The 23,527-nt window shown below is 43.6% G+C and overlaps 1 protein-coding gene across 1 annotated transcript; it reads right to left on the bottom strand.

Moving 5' to 3' along the window:
- Window positions 1-576: 576 nt before the first annotated feature.
- Window positions 577-22,842, bottom strand: LOC310964971 (transmembrane protein 47-like; the record flags this gene model as incomplete). Its single annotated transcript, XM_083938312.1, has 3 exons — window positions 577-755; window positions 7,655-7,795; window positions 22,614-22,842. The coding sequence occupies 3 exons, from the start codon at window positions 22,840-22,842 to the stop codon at window positions 577-579; spliced, it is 549 nt and encodes a 182-aa protein (XP_083794438.1).
- Between the last annotated feature and the right edge of the window lie 685 nt (window positions 22,843-23,527).

Below are 23,527 nucleotides of genomic sequence, written 5' to 3'. Positions count from 1 at the left end.
TACGCGTGCCTTTGCACGTTGTGCATGTTGCGCATGTTGTGCATGTTGTGCATGCGTGCGTAAACCTCCCAGTCTGAAGTCCTGTTTTGCAGGCAGCAGAGTCAATAAGTTGGATCATTAGTAGTGACTTGCAGTTTTATTCACAGGGAAGAAAGAACAGAGGAGGCTGGGATCGTCGCAATCCACCTCCATACTTGTTTTTTCTGCAGAGTTGTCAGCACCACTGTCAGTTGTTTCACTCAGTGTCCCAGATCCTAGGTAAAAAGACGAGTAAGACTCCTTCCCACCCTCTGACCCCTCCCCAGGACCAACCTGGCCTATAAGTTTAAATGTGCAGCCTCAGCGCTCACACTTCTGTTGAGGCAAGAAAAGAAATCCCACGGCCGGCAGCTTCACCCCTTGAATTATCCCCGGGGGGGAAGCTTGTGGCAGTACAGTTGTTGGCTCAAATACGGTTTTTAGTATTTCTTACAGTTCTTGGGAATTGAGCCATTAAAGGAAAAAAAAAAACCCAAACCTCCTGCTCGCCCCCTGAGTACCTCTCTCAGCACGTGGGGTTCGGGGCTTGAATCGGAGCTAGTAATATTCCTCGTAGTTCTTGGGGTTGAGGCAGTACAGGATACCCCCACCGAAGGAGAAGATGGTTCCCCCCCAGGCCAGGCCGTAGCCCCAGTTAAACTCATGGTAGATCCTCAGGTTGATGCTCTCGATGAACTTGATGGGGTAGAGGACCAAGCTGCAGGCCTGGAGGACAACTGGAGGAGACATGCAGACGATAAGTACTAAGTATAAGTATAATTTCTCCTACTTTTAGTTTCTACAACATGTTTACATGCTTTAAAGCAATTCTTACCTTCCGGGCAATTTTACACTTTTCTTTTGTAATCTTAAAATGCTCTGAATAAGTTTATGGCACACTAAAATGTAAAAGAAATCCACCAGGTGTTCTAACTCAAAAATATTACATTTTCATATATTTCTGATAAAAGTCTGACCAATTACTTTATTCGGTCTGAATAAAATAATTTGCAGAGCTCCCTGCCTGTCATCCGTCGCTCCGTTTTACCTGTGGTGCTCAATCTGCGTTCCAGTGCCATGGGAAGTTCAATGTTTCGGACTTCCCATGGCACTGGAACGCAGCATTTCTCTCTCACCGCCCGTGTCAGGGGAGGAGGGAGCGTCAGAGGTCAGGCAGGGGGAAGAGGCCGGGACTTTGGAGGGAAGCACTGTGAGGCATGTCGGAAAGGTAAGAATAGCTTTAATGTTAAAAAAAGATATATATTTTCCTTTCTCATATGGCTGATGCAACTTTCTTCACCCTATGTCTGAAGTGCCTAAAGAGCCTGTCTGTGATTGGTCAGTCTTCCACATTTGCTCTGCTGGTGTAGTTACAGCCAGGGAACCACTGTAACAAAATGTAGCTGCACTTCTACTGTGCATATCACTGCAATAACGTCTTCTGAACCAAAAACATCGGGATCAAGCTGGAATCAGATTGGCCGTACATATGTCCTTGAAACTTAGGCAGCCAAACTAGGCCGCGGACACTGCCAAACCACGCGTAGAGTGTGCATGGACAACAGTGGAAGGGTCTCCTCCTGCCAAATAGGCTTGGGAGAGACACTCACAATCAGCCATCCCGCAAAGCGTTTCTTGGACAGGGCTTTGCCAGCCATATCACACAAACACCGCCTCTCGACATGAGGTCGGCACCCTTATTCTCCAGAAATGAAATGTGGAGAGCATTCAGAGACAACAGGTGCTCTGAAGCTCGCGACCACATGCTCGCCATCATCCCAGTTCATCCTTCAGTCCAAATGGGCATTTGTGCCACATTTGAAGGAAATACCTCAAGGCGTTCCTGAAATGTTGCATTCAGAATAAAACATTATGTCTCGAGCCATCGCCAGCGGGGAGGTATAAAAAGGCCTGAACAGACTCTTGAAAATTTCAGATATAATGAATCATGACACCGTGGAAATGTGCATTCTACCTCCCTGCTGTGTGCACATCCAAGATTGTAAGTGGTAAACCTGTCGTTTCCTCAGAAACTAGTGTATATAGATGATGCTGAACGGTGAACTAGATGATGAGAAAGGAAGGTTAGAATTGTTATACTGTAGTCAGTATCTATATTTAGTACAATTTTATGACGGGATACCAGCCGGGGTGCCAGCTGGATGAGGCAGAAGGCTTGTAAATGTTGAAATTATTTATGTACTGAATCTTCCATTTCTAAAACAGCTGTATGATCGCACAAGCACAACTATGTGAGTCAACACGGAAGAAAGATGTTCATACTCAAAGCTTCAGAGTTGTGTGTCAATATTTACTCTTCAAATGAATTATTAGTGAAAAATCAATATTCGTTGTGAACAAACTTCCACTCTTGTAAAACAAATCTGCTGTTAAATTTAATGAGACTGGGTTCGTGGGATTCGGTCACATAGACTTTGTTATTTTACTTTGTTTAGCGGTCACGCACAAAACTGTTTAAAAAACAAGAAAATAGCAGAAATTAGCATCGACTGGGTCGAGCAGCCTGGAGGCAATGTCATTTAGCTCTGTTTAGTTCATTTAGCACATTTCAGAGAAACCAAATAAATCAAACTTGATCGGGCAAAGGCATGACGGTGGAGGAAAGGAGGAAAGAGGAGAGAGGGCGGATGAAGGAACAGGTGGAATGAGACGGAGGAGAAAGAACAGAGGTGGACCAAAGGGTCAAATACAACAGGAAGAGTTTAGGGAGGAATGGAACAATGAATGGAATGAGGGGAAAGGGAGATGAGGGACGGGGGATAGGTGTTTAAAAAGGGAGACGGGAGAGAGATGGATGGCAGTAGAACAAAGGAGAAAACATCAATCGTTATTTCTTCAAAGGGAATTCATCCTGTGGGAACAAGCTCTGGCACTTTCTTGCACCAGAAAACACCACAGAAAAAATCCTCCAGCTGAATGTATGCGATCTATCTTTCATTGAGGGGTCCCTATATCGTATATCATGGCAGAAGCAACTACATTGATTTCGACAGCTGGTGTTTTCGTTTGTTTGTATGTTACTGTAAGTATTCAGATTCCTTTCCTAGATCTAAAAGGATGTATAATTATTTTTGATTAGTATTGACTATTATTGATGCAAAGCAGAGTATTTTTTGTAAGCAAAGCGAAATTTTCTAAAGTTCAATGAGTGTAGGAACATTTTGTCCGGGTTCTATTACATGGTGTTAAAAATGACAGACAACATAATTCAGTTTTAACAACTTTTTCAAATTTCTTTATGGTAGAATGACCTTTTAAAGGCACTTGAGTTGCTAATATTTTAAAGCCACTATCCCTAAGTAATCTTCTTTATTCTCAATTTTGTCCAGAGACCACATCTAAAGAGCATTCATAGTGAATTATAATGTGTTATAACTACACTTATGAACATAGATAACGCTTTCTGATGAACTATAGTAACAGTCATAAAACATTATAGATGTGACTTATACTGGACCCTATTTAGACGAATGGTGTGTTCAGGGCGAATGATGTGTTCAGGGCGAATGGTGTGTTCGGGGTGAATGGTTTGTCCGGGGCGAATGGTGTGTTCGGGGTGAATGGTTTGTCTGGGGTGAATGGTGTGTTCGGGGTGAATGGTGTGTCTGGGGCGAATGGTGTGTTCGGGGCGAATGGTGTGTTCGGGGCGAATGGTGTGTTTGGGACGAATGGTGTGTTTGGGTTAAATGGTGTGTTCGGGGCGAATGGTGTGTTTGGGTTAAATGGTGTGTTCGGGGTTAATGGTGTGTTTGGGTTAAATGGTGTGTTCGGGATGAATGGTGTGTTCGGGGTGAATGGTGTGTTTGGGTTAAATGGTGTGTTCGGGGTTAATGGTGTGTTTGGGTTAAATGGTGTGTTCGGGGCGAATGGTGTGTTCGGGGTTAATGGTGTGTTCGGGGCGAATGGTGTGTTCGGGGCGAATGGTGTGTTCGGGTTAAATGGTGTGTTCGGGGTGAATGGTGTGTTCGGGTTAAATGGTGTGTTCTGGGTGAATGGTGTGTTCGGGGCCAATGGTATGTTCGAGGTGAATGGTGTGTTCGGGGTGAATGGTGTGTTCTGGGTGAATGGTGTGTTCGGGGTTAATGGTGTGTTCGGGGCGAATGGTGTGTTCGGATTGAATTGTGTGTTCGGGGTGAATTGTGTGTTCGGGGCCAATGGTGTGTTCGGGGTGAATGGTGTGTTCGGGACGAATGGTGTGTTCGGGGCGAATGGTGTGTTCGGGGTGAATGGTGTGTTCGGGGTTAATGGTGTGTTCGGGGCAAATGGTGTGTTCGGGGCGAATGGTGTGTTTGGGGTGAATGGTGTGTTCGGGTCGAATGGTGTGTTCGGGGTTAATGGTGTGTTTGGGTTAAATGGTGTGTTCGGGGCGAATGGTGTGTTCGGGGTTAATGGTGTGTTCGGGGCGAATGGTGTGTTCGGGGCGAATGGTGTGTTCGGGTTAAATGGTGTGTTCGGGGTGAATGGTGTGTTCGGGTTAAATGGTGTGTTCTGGGTGAATGGTGTGTTCGGGGTGAATGGTGTGTTCGGGGTTAATGGTGTGTTCGGGGCGAATGGTGTGTTCGGATTGAATTGTGTGTTCGGGGTGAATTGTGTGTTCGGGGCCAATGGTGTGTTCGGGGTGAATGGTGTGTTCGGGACGAATGGTGTGTTCGGGGCGAATGGTGTGTTCGGGGTGAATGGTGTGTTCGGGGTTAATGGTGTGTTCGGGGCGAATGGTGTGTTCGGGGCGAATGGTGTGTTCGGGTTGAATGGTGAGTTCGGGGCGAATGGTGTGTTCGGGGCGATGGTGTGTTCGGGGCGAATGGTGTGTTCGGGTTGAATGGTGTGTTCGGGTTAAATGGTGTGTTCGGGCGAATGGTGTGTTCGGGGTGAATGGTGTGTCCGGGGCGAATGGTGTGTTCGGGGCGTGTTCAACTCCACTTTTGCTATTTAGAGGCATGGATGGATTACTGAACAGGGCTACCGGGAACAGGCCCAGGGGCCCATAGGGTCATGAGCCCTCAGTCGCAAAGTGTCGCTGAAAAAAACACACAAGCAATCCCAAAAAGCTGCTAAATGACCGGGAACAACCACACCCACAAAACAACTAGAAACGACCCAAAACGACTACAAAGATGCTAAATGATTAAAAAAAACATACACACAATGACTACAAAAAACAGACGCAAACAAAACTTATAAAATAGTTGCAAAACAGTCACAGAGATGCAAAACAACTATAAACACAACCACAAGGAGGTGCAAGATGACTAAAAATAGAGGCAAAACACCACAAAAAGATGACGAAATGACTAAAAAATGGGGAAAGTAGGTGTGTGAATGGGTGAATGTGGCAAGTAGCGTAACAGTAGCTGTGGTCAAAAGGCGCTATATTAGTAAAAGGCCTGCGTATCATTTGTATGAGCACATGCACTGATCACGTATTTAACTGGGTGAGAGGAGGAGGAGAAAAAGGACTGTGCGTCTGTGTGTGTCAGTCTCTGATGCCATCCAAATCCACTAATATCAATAAATCATCCAGCTGCTACCCATGAATGAATGACTCATGATTCACCAGCCCTGTAGGCTGTTGCTTAAAAAAAATCGAATGGCACAAATGCTTTCTGCTGTCCCCAGATAGCAATGCACCAACAATCTGCCTGACCACACCTCATTTCAAGACCAACAAAACCATGGGCACACAGGTGGGCACGAGTAGTCTGAAACTAAACACCAGGTGCAAGATAGAGCCCAATGTTTTATAAGTTCAAGTGTCTTATGGATGTTCTTGACTAGTTATAAACGAGGGGTTGACTGATGGGGCTAATCATAGCTATCTATACACACCAATGCACAAAACGAAGCACCAGTGGGCTCCTTGTTTTTGGATGGACTTTGGTAATCGACTTGAATGGACTTTACTATGAGAGGAGCTGGTACAGGGGCCAGTAGGTAAGTCTTTAAGGGCGCACTCACACTGTCCTTCCGCACCGCGCCCCAGGCTTTAAGGTACTTGTCCCCCCTCCCTCTCCTCCCGCGCCCCAGGCCCGTTTGTACTCACACTGCCTGGGCCTCACGCAAATGCTTCTCGCTGTCCATACGTCATCACGACGTAACACGCATTGATGACATCATCGCGATGCGTCGCTTTGTTTACAAATCTTTCCATAGACCTCAGAGTTTTTGTGCGTCTTGTCGACTGTTTTTGAATATTTTCATCGACCAAATCTGCAGTAAACACTCCACGTCCGCATCACACCAACGTGAACCTTTCGCCACCATTGTTGTTGTTGTTAAATGTCCGCGCATGGTCTGTCCTTCTAATTTCTATGTCCGAACAGGCGCACATAAATGAAGTCAGAACCGCCGTAGGCATCGTGCTCGTGCTTGTACACGTGCGCACGCTCGTGCCCGTACATGTGCAAACGGGCTCTACAAAAGCCCACCTCTCTCTGTCCCCAGTTATGTGCAAAGCGGGTGCACTCACACTGCTCAAACGCACTAGGCTTTAGCTAGGTACGGAAGGACAGTTTGAGTGCGCCCTAAAACACTCTTTTAATAAACTCTGGGTTCACTAACTACGTTGTTGGTGCTTTGTTTTATGTGTAGGGACTCATTTCATGCTGCTGCAGAGGTTTGCTGTTATTTTGAGCAATATTAGTGGTTAAAAAAGACGTTTGAATGCCTTCACCGTACTGCCCCGAGCTAATCAGTGTTAGCCACGTCCTGCTGTTAGCGAAAAAACTGTCTGGATATTTGGCTGGCTTATTTGATGTAAGTAAGTACCAAAAAAGTCCATGGGATGATTTTGCCCTGGAATTATCCTAAAGGAAAATGTTGAATTAACACTGAGTAAACATAGTTCTTATTTCATTCTATATGTTTTAAGCTGGAAATGTCTGTTTTCTCTGCTGAGGCTGAAGACAGAAAAGCTTCTAAAACTCATGACAGCATGCAAAATGATTCTATTTGACTGAGCAGGCAATCCAAACAAAAAAAGGTTTAATTACAATTCATTTATGCATTTTCATTTATAATATGCTTTGAAAGTGTTTCGCAGGATAAGGAGACTCCCACACCGTGAGAAATCTCATAGCTTGTGTAAATCTCTACACCATACCTTTAAATAAGATTTCCCCCTTAGTGCTGTATCTCACAAGTATGATTAAGAAGGCAAGAGATACAGCTTGGTGAAATGAAACATTTCATGCCTAAAAAAAAAAAAGAAATTTTCCAATTATTCCAGAAGATTAGAATGTGGGAAATAGGGGAACTTGACAATTGTCCAACTTGAGATTTGGGCTGGCTGGGGAAATTAAAGGGACAGGCGTGACAGTCTGCTCCGACCAGACTGAGCCCGACTCATAAAAATAGGATTTTCTCTAGATGAGTTTGAGGGAGAGAGGAATTGTGTGTGTGTCTGTGTGTGTGTATGTGCCTATTTAATGGGTAAGTAAGGATTATCATTTAAATGCATGTCAGTTTCCAATGTGATTACCCTGCAACCTTCCAGTTACCTTGTCTAAATTGGCTAATTAAGTGTGTTTGTGTGTGAGCGTGTGTGTTTAAGCGCATACTGAGTGTGTGGCATTCGACCCAGGACTGGGGTACTACTAATGTGTGTATGTGTACTGACCTGCAGAAAAGAGCATGAAGGCGACAGGTGCGTAGAATCGCCGCCTCGTGCCGATGCACACGGCAACCAGAGCAACCAGGAATGACATCAGTACCAGGGCCCCGCCCCCTAGCAACAGGGCCAGCGTAGCAACCTGCCAGTCTGGAAAGGAGGGTGGGAAAGAGGTGGGGGGAGAAAAAGAGGAAGAAGAAGAAGAAGTAATGAGGGATGAAGACCAAGGGTTGGAGTGATGGTGGAGGGTGGACAGAGAAAGTGGTCAAGAGAAGAAAAAAGTGACAAAAGTGAGTGGTCACAAAGAAGCAACACGTAAAAATCAACATTTAGAGAACATTCATGAATAAATGCAACACTGTGAAAGCATAACAGAGCCAAAAATGTAACTTTGGCGGTGGCCTGGGAGGACAGACAGAGCCGCAAGAGACATATTATTTTATTTGACATTTTATATTACTACCTTTGTCACCGTCAAGTCTGTTGATTAGAGGGAGAACAAGGAAGGAGGTGGGGAAGTAAGAAAGGCATGAATAATTAAGGACTGAACAATGACATACAAATGAGTTTAGGGAGAAATCAAGTGAAAGAAGGAGGAGAGGAAGACGGAGAGCACACATACATAGAAGAAAAAAGGGATGGAAAGTGGAAGGAAGAATGGAAGAGAAGAGGGAAACAAAGAAAGGAGGGTAGGAAAGACACAATGAGGAAGAACGATGTTGAAATAATGAATGAACACACACTGTATAAGAGAGTGAAGGAAAAAGAAGGAAGCAAGGGGGGAGAAAAGTAAGGAAAGCATATGAAAAAATGATAAAAGGTCGGATGGGAGGAAAAGAAGGGACAAATTTACGAGGAAAAGTGGAAGAAATGTGGAGAAAAGTGATGTCATTAAGGAAACAGAAGAGAGTAAGAGAGCAGGTAGGAAAGAAAAGGGGCGGGGAGAAGGAAGCAAGGGGGAAATGCGGTTAGGAAAGAATAGTGGGAGGAAAAAAGAACATTAAGACAGGCAGATGGAAGAAAGAAAGGATGGAATGTAAATGAAAACAGTGGCGAAAGGAGAAAGGGAGGACATGAGTGTGTATGAAGTGCAAAAAACAAAGGGAATCGAGGAACAAAGGGGGAACTGGGGGGGGGGCAAGTGAAAGTAAGATGAAGAAGGCGGTGAGCGTCTCCAAGAGGATGATGGACGTTAAAGAGGAGAAACATGCAAGTGGAGAGGCACCGGCATAATGTTACAAGGACAGAGGGAGGGCAACATGGAAATGGTGGTGGTGGTGGTGGTGGTGAAGGTAGAGGAGGGGGGAGGAGGTGAGGAGGGCATTAAGGGGCTGGGGACAGAGCAGCGCTGAGTGAAAGTAATGAAGAGAGAGAGAGAGAGAGAGAGAGAGAGAGAGAGAGAGAGAGAGAGAGAGAGAGAGAGAGAGAGAGAGAGAGAGAGAGAGAGAGAGAGCACTTACTATACCTGAGCTGACAAAAAGCCTCGGCTAAAAAGCTTTACTGGCATTTTATCAAAAATCTGTCCACATTTATATAGAGAGAGCACTGCGACTTGATGCACACACGCACACACACACACACGCACACACACACACACACACACACACACGCACACACACACACGCACGCACGCACGCACGGACGCACGCACGCACGCACGCACACACTTTTGAAGGCATTACGAAGGCTTATATTCATTTTCTTGAGACTTACCCCAACCCTAACCACTGCTTGCCTACTCTTACCCTTACCTTAACCCTCACCTACACACTGGGGAGGAGCACTAAGTAGCCTCAGGCTGTTTAGATCTATAGTTTATGAGGCACTGCACCAAGCTAAACCCTTTTTCACGCTTTTTAAACTGGCTGACGTGAGTCATCTGTTGGACTGTTGCCAGTGGGTGAGGTGAGAGCTTGCCAGTTTCCCTTAAGTGACCAGCTAACGTTAGCGCTAGCGAGCAAACGTAAGCTTTCTTAGTAAGGTGCAACCGCACAGGATCAAGACAGTTTGAGGCGACCGTGATGTTAAAATGAACTTTTAGGTGAAAACACAACATGAGTCCTCATCCGACACCCAAAAACAAGTTCCCAGCTATTTTAATGTACACAGTGTCGTGTAGCCTATACTGATTGTATTGCTAAACTTCTACCCTGTCACTAGCATGACGACCTGTAGCCACGCCCTAAGCATACCTGCTAATACATGGGACCATAATGGGATTAACACAAAATTAACATTGTGCTGTACTGAAGAAGAAAATAGCAAGTGTGTCCATAAACCCATTAGGAAAATGTTTACTGAGAAGTAGTCTAGGTCATTGTCCCATGACGATACACACAGGTTTTTTTTTGCAACCAATCGCCCCCTTTTTCGGAAATTAGAAAGAATGCAGGTTTAAGGCACTTCCGCATTGGCTTGACTTCTCAGACCCAGAGGCTTTGTCCATCCTTACTGTGTCTGAATTGTGTCCCCAAAAGTAGCATCTACAAAGACGATCTGAGGATACCCTGCTAGCTAGCTCAAAGCTAATATCTGTACAGTGGGGACCAAGGCTGTTTGGGGCAGATAAATGGACTGCACAAATCGTCCAGCATTCGAACTTGTGATCAGAACAAAAAACAAATAACATCACTTTCTAGAAGCTTGATGATGTAGCGACTACTTGCGGGGCTAGTTGGTGAAGAATTAATAATCATGTGTTAGTGTGTGTATTAGTAATGATTAATAAGAGTGTGATAATCAATGATTGAAGAATTAATAATCATGTGTTAGCGTGTGTATTAGTAATGATTAATAAGAATGTGATAAGCGTGATTATTAGGTATGAGCATTTAAAAGTGTGATAGTGATTATTAGTCCAAGCTCAAACTTTTCTGTTTCTAAAAGCACACAAACTTTTGACTCAATCTTTATCTGCTTTCTCTGCACAGGAACAAGTCAAGGTCACAAAGACAAAGAACTAGTCAGCTCTCACACAGGCATCTGGCAGATAGCGTAAGAGTTAGGAGAATTGCTGTCCGTGTTGGGTTTCCTTCACAGATAAAGAAGAAGACTCCTGTGGACACAGAGGGAACCCCTACGCGTGGGTGTTGGAAATGGAGGCTGGAGATGGAGGCGTCCTGACGGCTGTTTCAAAAATACACATATGCACGCACAAGCGGACACATAACCACGCCTTTGTTACAAGTTTATATGCTGGAGTTTTTAGAATACATATCAGAACTTCTTGCCTCTGATCACGGGTACTCTAGATAGAGAATAGAACATTTCTCCAGACGTCTGTATCATTCCGATGTCCTCCTGCTAATAAATGCCTGCTGGCGCACTAAACTACCAACGACTCTGCTGACTCCAGAAAGCCTCCTGTAGAATCTGAATTATGTAATACATACTCTGTGAGGTCCTTCTGATTTGCCTAAAGTATTGTGTGTAAAATTCCTACATTGGTAAACTAGTTGTAGCTGGTGAGTTAAATGTTTACAAGCTAGCCAGCTGGAAACATAAGAGTGCTGTCGTCAGTCTCAATATAAAAAACAATAATAATGTGTTAAAAGATGGCACCTCATTCAGTTATGTGAAAGTTGAGTCGAGCTTGCAAAGAGTTTAATGAATATTATTAATAATGAGAGAAGCAAAGAGATAAGGCTATATTAATTAACTTGAAATCAAAAGCACCCAAGAACTACTGTTTTATTGCACCCAAGAAAAAAGGGCAGCCTAGGAAATATGACAACTTTGATAGTTATCTCTAAAGAAAAGTGTATTTTTTGCATTAACAAAAGCTATGAACTGTCGGTATTAATGTCAAGCTGAGAGGATGCTGATGTGTGTTTGTGTGCTGTGGTGAAGGGATGGGGCTATGGACTGATTCAATGTTTTAAATGAATGTACCGACACACATACATAAAGAAAACTTTAAAAGAGAAATGTATCTATTCTACATGCTGTCATTTAGGTCTGGAAACACACACGCACACAGATTTCATCATTTAATCTATCTCAGAGGGGGATAAGAGATGTGACCATTTCTCTAACCTTTTATTCCACCTGTCTGCTTTCACACTGTGATCAGATGGGATGCTTTCAAATTGGCCTCACTCATGTAAGATGCTGTAGAACCTATCCCTGTACTACACGGCTAAACTATGTGCTATATGACAAAATGTGTTAATAAATAAAATATTCTGTGCTCCTTGTGGAATAGCTCTTAAAAGCTACACTTCAAACTGAAAGATCAGGGGGGAACATCAATGATAGAAATGTTGCCGTCAATTCAGTTGCAAAGCCAATGCACAGCAGTTTGCATCGACTGTTTACTGCAGGGCTATTAAAGTGAATTTAGTTTTTTATTTTACAGCTATTAATGCGTAAATACGGGTGACGCCTAAATCTGCTGCTCAAGTGTGGTAAAAAAGCTTATGAAAGATTGATGGTGGAGGGGAGAGATAAGGGTAAAGGAGAGATTTAGAGGCAGAGGGAGGGGAAGAGACAGAGATGGAGGTGAAAGATGAGATGCAGAGGTGGATAGTGAGAGGCACAGAGGGAAGACGGAAATGAAAGATTATAGAGATGAGAAAGTGTGAAGGAAAGAAAATAGAAAGAAACAGATCGGAAAGAAAGACGAAAGAAAGAAGCACCATGTATTACAAAAGCAGAGAAACCAAGAATATTCAGTTTGATTAGATCAATGTACGGACAAACATCTATTCAGTTGTGTTAAAATGTTTCCTGGCAGCGTGCCCTAATTTTTGTTTTCCGTGCTTTGACGCTGCACGTTTGCTTCATATTTGAGCGGATGAGTTCAACAAAAGCAACGACACTGAGGCTATTCTCTTGTCCCGTGAGAGTTGCCCAAAACGTTGCCTTGTGTAAGCAATGGAACTAGCATTAACCCACAGAGTACGGCGCTCTCTCCCTTTCGAAACAGCGACCGGAAGTGGACCGCAACAGTTAAGTTTAGGCAACAAAGGGTGATGGTTAGGTTTAGGCGTCAAAATCACTTGGGTAGGATTAGAAAACAATTGTTTGGCTTCGTACTTCTGGGACACAAACACCACTGGGACATGAATACTAGTATCCCGTGTTTTGGGACCCATACACCACGCCCACCCTCCCCCCTACACAGTTTAGCGGCCCTGATTTCCCTGCTTTGCTCCGCACGTAATTTCTACGGTAATAGATGGGGATTACACATAATATAATACATGACTTTTCATAGTTATATGTACAAACAGTGCATGTAAACAACTGTCACCTACAAACGTTCTCTGATGATATAGCCATCATTGGATGCGTATCAGAAGGGAACAAAAAGGAAAACAGGATGGTCATCGAGGGCATGATGGTCTGATGTGAACCCAGCCACTTTCACCTAACTGCCAGAAAGACTAAAGAGATGGTCCAAAAAAAGGGCCAAAGTCGTCTTCATTTGCTGAGCAGACTGAGGTCCTTTGGAGTGTGTAGGACACTGTTAGGAACATCTAATGACACTGTGGCATGTGCAGTCTTCTACGCAGTGGTCTGCTGGGGAAATGGAAGCACAGAGATGGACAGTAAAAGACTCAATGAACTGGTGAAGAGGGGTAGCTCAGTGTTGGACTTCCCTCTTGATTCCACAGAGGTGGTGGGTGAGAACTGACGTCAATCGTGGACAGCACCTCTCACCCCCTTGCATGGGACTGCTGGGGCTTCAAGCAGCTCCTTCAGTAACAGACTGCGACACCCAGAAGTGTAAGAAGGAGCATTATATAATGTAATGCTGACGTTGTCTCAGTCACCGTCACCGACCACTTACAGCACGACGGATAATCCTGTGCAATTTCCTGCCTGTGTCCTGTGCAATTAGCCTGTAATGGGACTTATCTGTATAAGTGAAAGGTGTATACAGAGTGCACACAGCTTTTATTACACAGCATTATCATTTGTCTTGTTTTTATATCTTATTTAATTTTTATTTATCTCTCATCACTTCTTTTTCCTCTGTTTTTTGACTTGAGTTGCTTTGAGCTTGTGTAACAGGTGAAGTTCACCGGTGTGGCAGCAAAAAAGTGATCTTAGCTTAAGAGGCTCAGGTAGTTTATCATTCTTTCATATTAAAGTTGCAGGAGGTAAAAAGCAACAACAACAACAACAAAAATGCCAAAATCTGAAGCAGAGTAAGACCTCTTCTTGCAGCTCTCCCTCTCCCCTCTCTGTCCTGAGCCAGTAGGAACATTATTTGGTGTAGAAATCTAGTTTTCTCTCAGAACACTTGAATTACAATATAATGAAAGATTACTATGGATAAAAATAAACTGCCTACCCCAGGTTTAACTTCCCTCAAAGCCGTAGAAGCAGCTCCAGCCAAACACAAGTCAGCATGGAAGCGAGAGGTATCAGATAACCAATCAGAAGTTAAAACATCTGTCAGCAGCCATCGCCACAGAAAGGGTAGGAATCAATTATATACTTGGATACATAATTATTTATATATATACTTCTTCTTACTCATATATGAGAATTGTATTCATTGTTTGTGTAAAGGTTTATCCTTCATTTCATTTTAGTGTTTTTGTCTTTTTATGTTACTGTACATTTTCGAAATAAGACATAAAGAAGGAATAGTTCGGTGGGAATCACATCTCACACACACATACATACACACACACACACACACACACACACACACACACACACACACACACACACACACACACACACACACAATATGGCTTTCACTGTAAAACTGTTTTATCTTTAATACACATACAATATGCACTGCCTTTTTTCTCTGTCTATCTCACACACATGGCCCGTTTGAATGTAAATTGCATCATGGACACATATAGCAACCGTTAAATTTGCCATGTGTACCATATCAATCCTCCCTCTTCCGCTCTCTCTCACTCAAACTCACCAACACGCACACACTCGGTGTATGTAACTCGTGTGTGTGTGTGTGTGTGTGTGTGCGTGTGTGTGTGTTTGTTTTGTGAATGGCAAGTGGGAGCTGTAGGTTCCTGGTTCCCCTGTCTGCCTGTCTGACACAGAACTGAATGCCACATCATTTCCCATTCCTCATTCAGCCGCTACAAATAGAACGCGTGTCTCTGGGGGCTCCGCTCACTGAGAGGAGAGATGGATTCAGAGGAGAGGAGGAGGTAAGACGGGAGAAGAGGGAGAGAAGGACACGGGGGGAGAAACTTGACCCTGGAGAAAAAGGAAAGGGGACATGGAGATGGAGATGGAGAGGTCTGAGGAGAAGGAGGATGGTGAAATTACAAAGGGAAAATGATTAACATTAGAAATGTAACAATGAAGCCCTTGGGGAGGAGAGAGGGACAGGAAGGGAAGAGAGGAAGAAAGGGAATGATAGAAAAACAAAAAGGAGATGGGAAGAGGGTTGAGTATTGAGAAAAAGACAATTAATTTAAGGGTATGGACGGAAAAGGCCGGGGGAGTATAAGCAACGGGTGGATCGATAGACTGATAGAGAAAGATGAGAAGGGCAGAGAGCGAGGAGGCAGCATTTATGGAGGTTTTTAGGTCCTCAGTGGTGACTGGTCTCAAATCTGTGACAACAAAGACTGGTGAACACGGGTCAAAAATGACACTGCTTTTCACCAAATGGGTTTATAATCCCTCCCGTCTACAAACTTTAGTACGTCTTTTGGGATTTATACCTAAATATGAGTAAATATCGCATGCACAATTGACTAATAAGCTGATAAGACTCATCAATTTTCATAATTCTAAACATAAGACAGAAAAAATGGTATGGTTTCCTTGCTTTTAGTAATGGTTTCTCAGGCTGTAACCAAATCCAACAGCAAGCCTGGGAAATCTGTCAAGGTCAGGTGAATGACACACCTACTGGTAGCAATAGCTCATCTTTTGTTCTCAGTCATTTATTGTGCGTCTGTTTCATTTGCATGTTGCATATTTGATCTGAAACAAATGTGTTTGTTTACTAGATTGAGCTTGAAATCCGAGTAAGAGAACAAAGGAAAAGAGGGAAGGGAAACGAGTGGGGTAGGGGAAGAGCATGAAAAATGGAGGAAGAAGAAGAGCAGGGATGAATGAACGTAGGAGAAGAGGAGGTGGTTAAGCCGGACAGGAGGGAGTGAAGGGGGAAGAAAAGAAGTGACTAAATAAAGACAGGAAGAAAGTAGCTTGGCTGCCCACACCTTTATCATTCCCAGGTCATCAACTGTTACTGTGCCTGACGCAGGAGGTGCCTTTCACATCCGTATGAGACAAATCAGGCTTTCAACTTACTCATCCAAGGAAACATTAGAAGCTCAGAGCAACTGCTCAGCTGCAGCTCTATAAGATTATTTCATATAAAGAGCAAAAAAATCTGGTGGATTTCAATTGGGTGGATGGATGGGTCAAACAAACACTTTTACCAAGGAGTGCTCTTCGTTCCTGTCCTGCGTGAAAACCGAAGTCAACTTTTACATCTTTTTACTTACGTTCTTCAAACGTACTTATTTAAACCCAAACCACACTCTTTCCTAAACCTAACCATAGTTTTGGTTGAAATCAAAACGCGTTTAAAACTGCTGTACGTGGAGCATTAGGGCTGGAGTGTTTGGCTACTCAGGGCGCACTCACACTGTCCTTCCGCACCGCGACCAGGGCTTTAGGGTACTTGTCCCCCCTCCCTCTCCCCCCGCGCCCCAGCCCCGTTTGTACTCGCACTGCCAGGGCCTCGGCCAATGCTTCTTGCTGTCCATACGTCATCACGCCGTAACACGTCACACGCATTGATCGCGTGTGTGTGGCTTTGTTTACAAATCTATCATAGACCTCGGAGTTTTTGTGCGTCTTGTCGACTGTTTTCGAATATTTTCATCCGCCCAAATCTGCAGTAAACACTCCACCTCCGCATCACACCAACGTGAACCTTTCACCGCAATTGTTGTTGTTGTTAAATGTCCGCGCATGGTCCTTCCTTCTATTTTCTATGTCCGAACAGGCGCACATATCGCTACCGCCGTAGGGCTCATGCTCGTGCTCGTACATGTGCGCAGGCTCGTGCTCGTACATGTGCAAACGGCTCTGCTAAAGCGTGAGTGTTAAATTAACAAGAGTGTTAAACTACCAATCTACCAGTCAGGTTTCAGAGGCAGCTATAGAACAGAAACAGCCCTCGTAAGAGTCATCAATGACCTTAGGATCAACACTGACTCGGAAAAACGTAACTGGTTTTCATCCTTTTTTAAAGGATAGGAGCTTTTATTGGACATTTGAAACCTACTTAAAAGAAGATCTTCTCCGGGGTTCCACAAGGGCCAATCCTTGGGCCATTGCTCTTCCATCTGTACATGCTCCCACTTGGTATTACCATGAAGAACCAGAATATATCCTACCCTTCATATGCTGATGACACACAGTTATACATTTCATACAGACAGTTATCTCCTTTTCATTTTGTTGTTTATGCTTTGTTGTCATGTTTAAACATACAACATACTGTAGATACACAGTACAAAACAGTTCAAACTTTTGACTATATATACACACTACTGGGGAATTCAGAGTAAGCTGATAATATTGATTATAATATCTTTAAGTTATACCTATCATTTAATTCTGATTTGAGTGCTGGTCTGAACTTATTAATTATTTTTAAGAAAAGACTGTCCTGACATGAGAAGAATCTCAACAACCGAAAATGATGGTGCCCCAGTGTCCTTGAGTTTGTGCCATGTTCATGTCATATTGGAGTTATTCATCTTGTAAAATAGCATTCATGCCAACATCCAAATTGTGATTACTATTGGGAAACTCAGGTTCTTGTGAAAGCTTCAAAATATCAGACTTGGCAATTAATAATAGAGAAATGTCTGAAAACCAGCCACACATGGATGCATCATGTCAGCCAAAGTCTGTTGTTCAATGCAATTAGATTTAATTTAACCCTCTCAAGACCAACACTCACACACATTCCACTTGATGTGAGCATGGGATTCACGTTTGGCTGGAAACCATTGTTGCATTTGTTCCCATCTTCCTTGCTTTCCTGTCATCTCTATGTCTGACCTGGTGAGATTACTGATGTGACTTTGACTCTCAGCCTCTTATTCATAAATGTTTCTGACTGCCATCATACATTGCGTATTGGTACATGTCTGAAAGGGGCTTCAGATAACAATACAAACTATAATTGTACCAGTTTCAGTTAACAAGGGAACACATAATGCAATAACTACTGCACAGCTGGTCTTTACTCAATAGGTCTGTTCTATTTTGCAAAGTGAGATCCTTTATGCCTTTGTTTTTCCATCGCAGTCCAATTAGTTGGAAACTATGCTGTGTATGTTGTGAATTAAAGATTTCTTACACTGATTGAGGCAATCTGTCTCTGCATACATTACTGTATTTGGCTTGTTGCGTGGAGCTGTTGGGTGTTCACTTGCCAATTTAAGCCATGCATGCATACCATGGTTCTTAAGAGGCCTGGGGGACCATAGTAACTTGACAAATCCCTTATTGTTCAATTAGCCCTAAGCTGCAGCTCCCTATTTCTGATTTTTCTGGTGTCAAATTGTCAAAAAAAAGGAAAAGAAGTTTTCTCTGAAACACCATAGTGTATTTTAAAAGCTAATGAATGTTGTCATGGTAAACAGGTAGGAGATAATAGCAGCTAGGTACTGAACAGAATGGATCAGGTAAAGAAGAATGTTTTCTTTTGTTAGAGGGTCCTTTCCATAATGTTCTCAGACACTTAAAATAAAAATCTGGGCCAGTCAGTGGCAAAAAAGTCCACTTCCTAGAATGGCCACCGTCCAACCCTATGCTAGCAACTGTAACTGGGCATGGGAGGCCTGTCAAGCTGTCAAAGCAAGGTGGCCGCGTGCGTGTGAACCTGCAAGTCCGACAGCATTTTAAAGGCTGCTAGAAAGCAGCGGGGATAAGGAGTTAGGCTCCGGGTTGTTTTTACCTCATCCCGTTGATCAGCACATCGGGTGAGGTTGTCAAATGTGCGTTAGCATGTTGGATGTGTTTCTAGTCACATCTCTCTCAATGGTGGAGCAATGTTGACACACCATCAGCCTGCCTGGTCTCCTAGAGATTATGTTCCCATTCAACCAAACTTCCCCAGAGGCTTTCAGCTCTGCCTTTTTATTTGCACTTGTGTGATTGACTCTCCCGCTAGGTCGCTAACTTGTGCTAACCTCAGCACATGTTGATTTCAGCATACAGCTAGAAGTTTCTGGCGGAGTCATAACTAAATAATCATAATATATTGACCTTGTCTGTAGGCCTACAAGAATATTGTTGTTCCTGTCCTTCACCTAAATTGTCAAGCCTTGGGGGGCCTGATGCTTGCATTGGGACTAGAGATTGTATATGTATGTATGGGACTCTTCATTCACATTACTCTGCCGACAAATAAACATTATATTGTGAATGTAGCTCGTAAATTAATATTGTAATCCTTTCCGTATGCCATTCTCTGGTAGTTCACATCTATTACTACAGAAAACTGCTGTTATTTCCTTTGGAATATTTCTCACTGATATCACTGAATTTGTCATATTGAAATTAAAGCTTGACAGTCCTAGCAACAGTAACCAAGGTGCGAAGGGTCAGTTGGGTCGGGCGATTACAACCCGTTTCGCAGATGCCAGGCACACTCTATACTGGACTAAAATTTTTGTCCAGATTAGTGACTTAGGCACAAAAAATAGGGTTAAAAAAGGTCCAGGTTGCAAATGTTACATTGCACTTTTAATGCTCAATCTAGTAAACACACATATCTGCAAATGCAACACCAACAGAAGCACGATAAATAACTGAGAACAAAAGATGGCTACCAATTGGTCTTTCATTCAAAATACAGAACACCATGGTGGCCCACCAGGTTCAAACATTCCTATGCTGAAGTGCCCATGAGCAAGCCAATGAATGAATGCCAACTTCAGCAGGGGCTCTGCTACAGTAGGTGAAAATGTTCCTGTGGTGATCAATTCAGTCTCGCATTATTACAAAAAGAAAATTGTCACAATGAATTAAAAGAATGAGCTAAAAGAAGCTCTCTGTTTCAGGTGCTGGAGCAAGCCAAGGAAACCGACACAAGATCAATGTGTGTGAGTGTGTGTTGCTAAGGCTCACACACATTTCTGATACACACCTGTCGCACCGAGACATCTAATTAGAGAGTCATAGTCTGGAGTCTGGATATGTATGGAGACTACTTTATGTGTGCAGGAAGGAAGGGGAGGAACTGCTGAAAGCTGTGGTCACAAAGTGTGTGTGTGTGTGTGTGTGTGTGTGTGCATGTGCGGGTGTGTGTCTTAAGAGAGGAGGTGCGGAGATGCAACAACAGAGAAATCAGAGTGTGACATAAAATATTCAGCTGGGCTTCAGAGGAGACTGTCCAGAAATAGGTCAGCTCAACATGCCTCTTATTGGCACACACGCATGCACGTACGCACGCACGCACACACACACACACATACGCACACACCCACAGAGAGAGCAGCAGAGACTTATGGATTGGTCACATATCAGCTCTGCAGGTCTGTAGAGTGTGTGATAGAAAGCCAGATAGATAGATAGATAGATAGATAGTTTCTGTCACACTCTGACAGTTTAAAGACCTTTTAAATGATTCCTTTTTAATGCCCCCAAGTGTAATTAGCAGCAGTCAGTTCCAAGTGCCACAGCGGTAGTAAAGAAAAGCCACTTTCGCCTCAGTTATAGTAACGCTCGTGAATTTGTGTTCCCCTGGAAACCAATCCAACATCATCCCCTCCTCTCTTGCCCAAAACTGCAAGACCTCTCCTGGGTGCAACAACAAGGCCATTTTCCAGACAACAAAAGAAGGGGGAGGATAATAGAAAATAAAGAATTCTGAGTGAGACAGGGTGAGGTCTATGTCATCTCCCTCCTTCCCTTCTCCTGTTTGATTAATGAATGGATTAGGCGCAGGTAAGTGGCAACACCCAGGAGAGTTGATGTGCTTTACCATGGAGGTGTTGGCAGCTATGCTACATTAATAACCTATATGGTGATGACTGTGAAAGAACAAAATCCGTCTGAATAAGCATGGCGTTATGGCTCCTGAGCAGCATTTATTTGAATTTTCCACAGAGATGAACACTGTTTAGTCTCTCAATTTGGGGAAAAGCATTATCATCCTTTATCAGGCATAATAACACAGGGGGTTTTTCACCATTACATTTTAAAATAAACTAAACTTGCATTTTAGGCCTGCAACTCACTTTTTCTGAATTTTCATATTGAGTATAATCTGCTAAATATTTTTTAAGTCCAGGTTGACACGAATAGAAATTACTTGTTTTGTTTGACCATCAGCCCAAAACTCAATTCTTCAACATGCTAGCCAAGAAATATTTACATTTTAGAAGTTGGAACCACTGCATTTTTTAAATTAAAAAACGTATTAATGTGATCAATAGCTCATCAGAAGTGTTTCTGTCTGAATGATCAATGAATTGTTTCAGCTATAGTCAGAGGCGCTTGGGGCCCCAGGCCAGGAGGGGGCCCCCGAGGGCTGACAAACTTCAATCTACGGCAGGGACGATGCATAGTTTGAATCACAGGAGCCCTGACCACCCTAAGGGGACCCCACCTGTTTTTTATTGTTCTTCATATTAATATGTTTGAAATTGAATTTGTATTTGTGGTCATTTTGCATCTATTTTTAGACATTTTATGCTTCTTTGCGGTTGTTTTGTATGTTCTTGTGATTGTTTTGGATCTATTTCTGGTCATTTCTGGTCTATTCATTTTGCATCCCTAAGTATAAATTGTGGGCCTTTTTGTGGTAATTTTGCATCTATTTCTTTTTTTGAAGTTTGAAGCTTCTCTGTGGTCGTTTAGTGTCTCTTTGTCGTCATTTTGTATCTTCTTTCGGTCGTATTGTGGTCATTTTGCATCCCTGTTACTTTGCTTCTAAGTGGTGATTTTCCATCTGTTTTTAGAAGTTTTAAGCTGCTTTACGGTCATTTTGCTTCTATTTCTGGTCATTTTGTGTCTGTATTAATTTTGCATCCCTTTTTTGAAATTGTGTGCCTTTTTGTGGTCATTTTGCATCTATTTTTAAAAACTTGACACTTTATGTTCATGTTGTGTCTCTTTGTGGTCATTTTGCATCCCTGTTACTGTTTTGTATTCAATTTCATTCATTTTGCTTCTATTTGTGGTGGCTTTGCATCTATTTGTAATTTAATTAATTAAGTTTATTTATGTTTATATTCATATTCTGAAAACAACTTACACATTTCACAATGTTTTGTTAGTACGCTGGTTCGAGGGGGCCCCCCTGTAAATGTTTGCCCAGAGCCCCAACAGACTTTAGAATCGCCTCTGGCTTTTAAGCATGTACAAATAAAATGTTACCAGCCGATGGTAACCCACCTCTGTTTCTCCTCAGATACCCCCCTGAAATACCTGTGACAGTCGGCCACTTGTGCTGACATTAACATCAGGGTTGGTATTTACCACACATTTGTGTTTCCAAAATGTCACGCCTGCATCTTGGGAAAAGAAAAGCAAAAGAGGAGGGCTGAGAAGCAATGTGAGGGGGATGTCATTGTCGGGAGGTATATAACAAACTGCAATTCATAATGTAGTTTTCTTTCAGTTTTCAAAGCTGAATTAAATCATTTAAAAAATATATAGTTTGAATGCACCCCAGCTTGGCAAAATCCCTTCATTTCACCTCCACAATAGTTAATCTGGATATCCCAGAGTCCCATTGTCAGGGACTGTCACTGTGAGGCTTGGATGGATAAAAGCAGTGGAGTGTAACAATTGTCTACCTGCCTCGGCTCGTGGAGTCAACAGTCTTTGCCATATTGTCATTTAACTCTTTGCTCTCTAACTTAAAAAGAAGAAAAAGAAAAAGGAGCTCCTCTTAATACACAATCCGGTGCGTGCGGGACAGGTTCGATAAAGCGGCTATTATGGTTTGTTTATGCCCCATGATGTGACTTTCCTCCCCTCTTGTTACCTGATCCCAGCGTGCTGCTGCACTGCCAGTTCTCGGTGCTCGCCGGCTTCCAGCAGGACTCCCACAGGGACAGGTAGTACTGGTCGTCGGCGGTCACCCACGCCGGGCTCATCACGGCTCCCACGTCCAGGCAGAGCGCCAGGAAGACGCACACCAGCCCGACCAGCTTCAGCGGCGTCAGCGGGGAGCTGCGCGCCGACTCCTCCGTCTCGGTGACAGCAGACGACATGGCGCGGGCTGGGGAGGCGAGGAGAAGGGGGACCGATTCAAAACTCGGCGAGGTTGCCTGTGAATGTGTGTGTGAGTGTGTGTGTGTGGATGTATGTATTCCAGAAGGTGTGTGGATGTATGCTTAAGTCGGGCGGGGAAGGCTGAGTGTTGCCGCCGCAGCCGCCTGCGTTGCGCGCTGGACGGACGCTGTGCCTATGGGCACCGCTGCCGCCGCGCACCGGAGATCTCCACCGTTTACAGCGCTGACGTCAAGGCTCGGAGGGATCAGCAGGTGCTACAGGGTCCTAGAGAGAGAGAGAGAGAGAGAGAGAGAGAGAGAGAGAGAGAGAGAGAGAGAGAGAGAGAGAGAGAGAGAGAGAGAGAGGAGAAAAGGAACGCAAGGACACTTTGACCCGCCACCAACTAAATTCTGTACAATTCTGTCAGTATTTAATAAAGACTTGCCCTATTGCAGTGCAATTAATTATATGTTCAGTAAATTCCATACAGCCTATCCCTACTTTAGAGCCTCAGCTCTGATTTAAAGCACACTGTTCATGTTTCCATCTCTTTTTTCTCCAGTTTCTTTAGTTTTTGTTGTTTCTGCCTAAAGCTGGCACACACACACACACACACACACACACACACACACACACACACACACACACACACACACACACACACAAGCACACACACACACACAC

Source organism: Echiichthys vipera (assembly GCF_963691815.1).
Source record: "Echiichthys vipera genome assembly, chromosome: 23".
NCBI lineage: Eukaryota > Metazoa > Chordata > Actinopteri > Perciformes > Trachinidae > Echiichthys > Echiichthys vipera.
The sequence above is the reverse complement of the archived record's forward strand: the minus strand, read 5'-3'. Positions and strand labels throughout refer to the sequence as shown.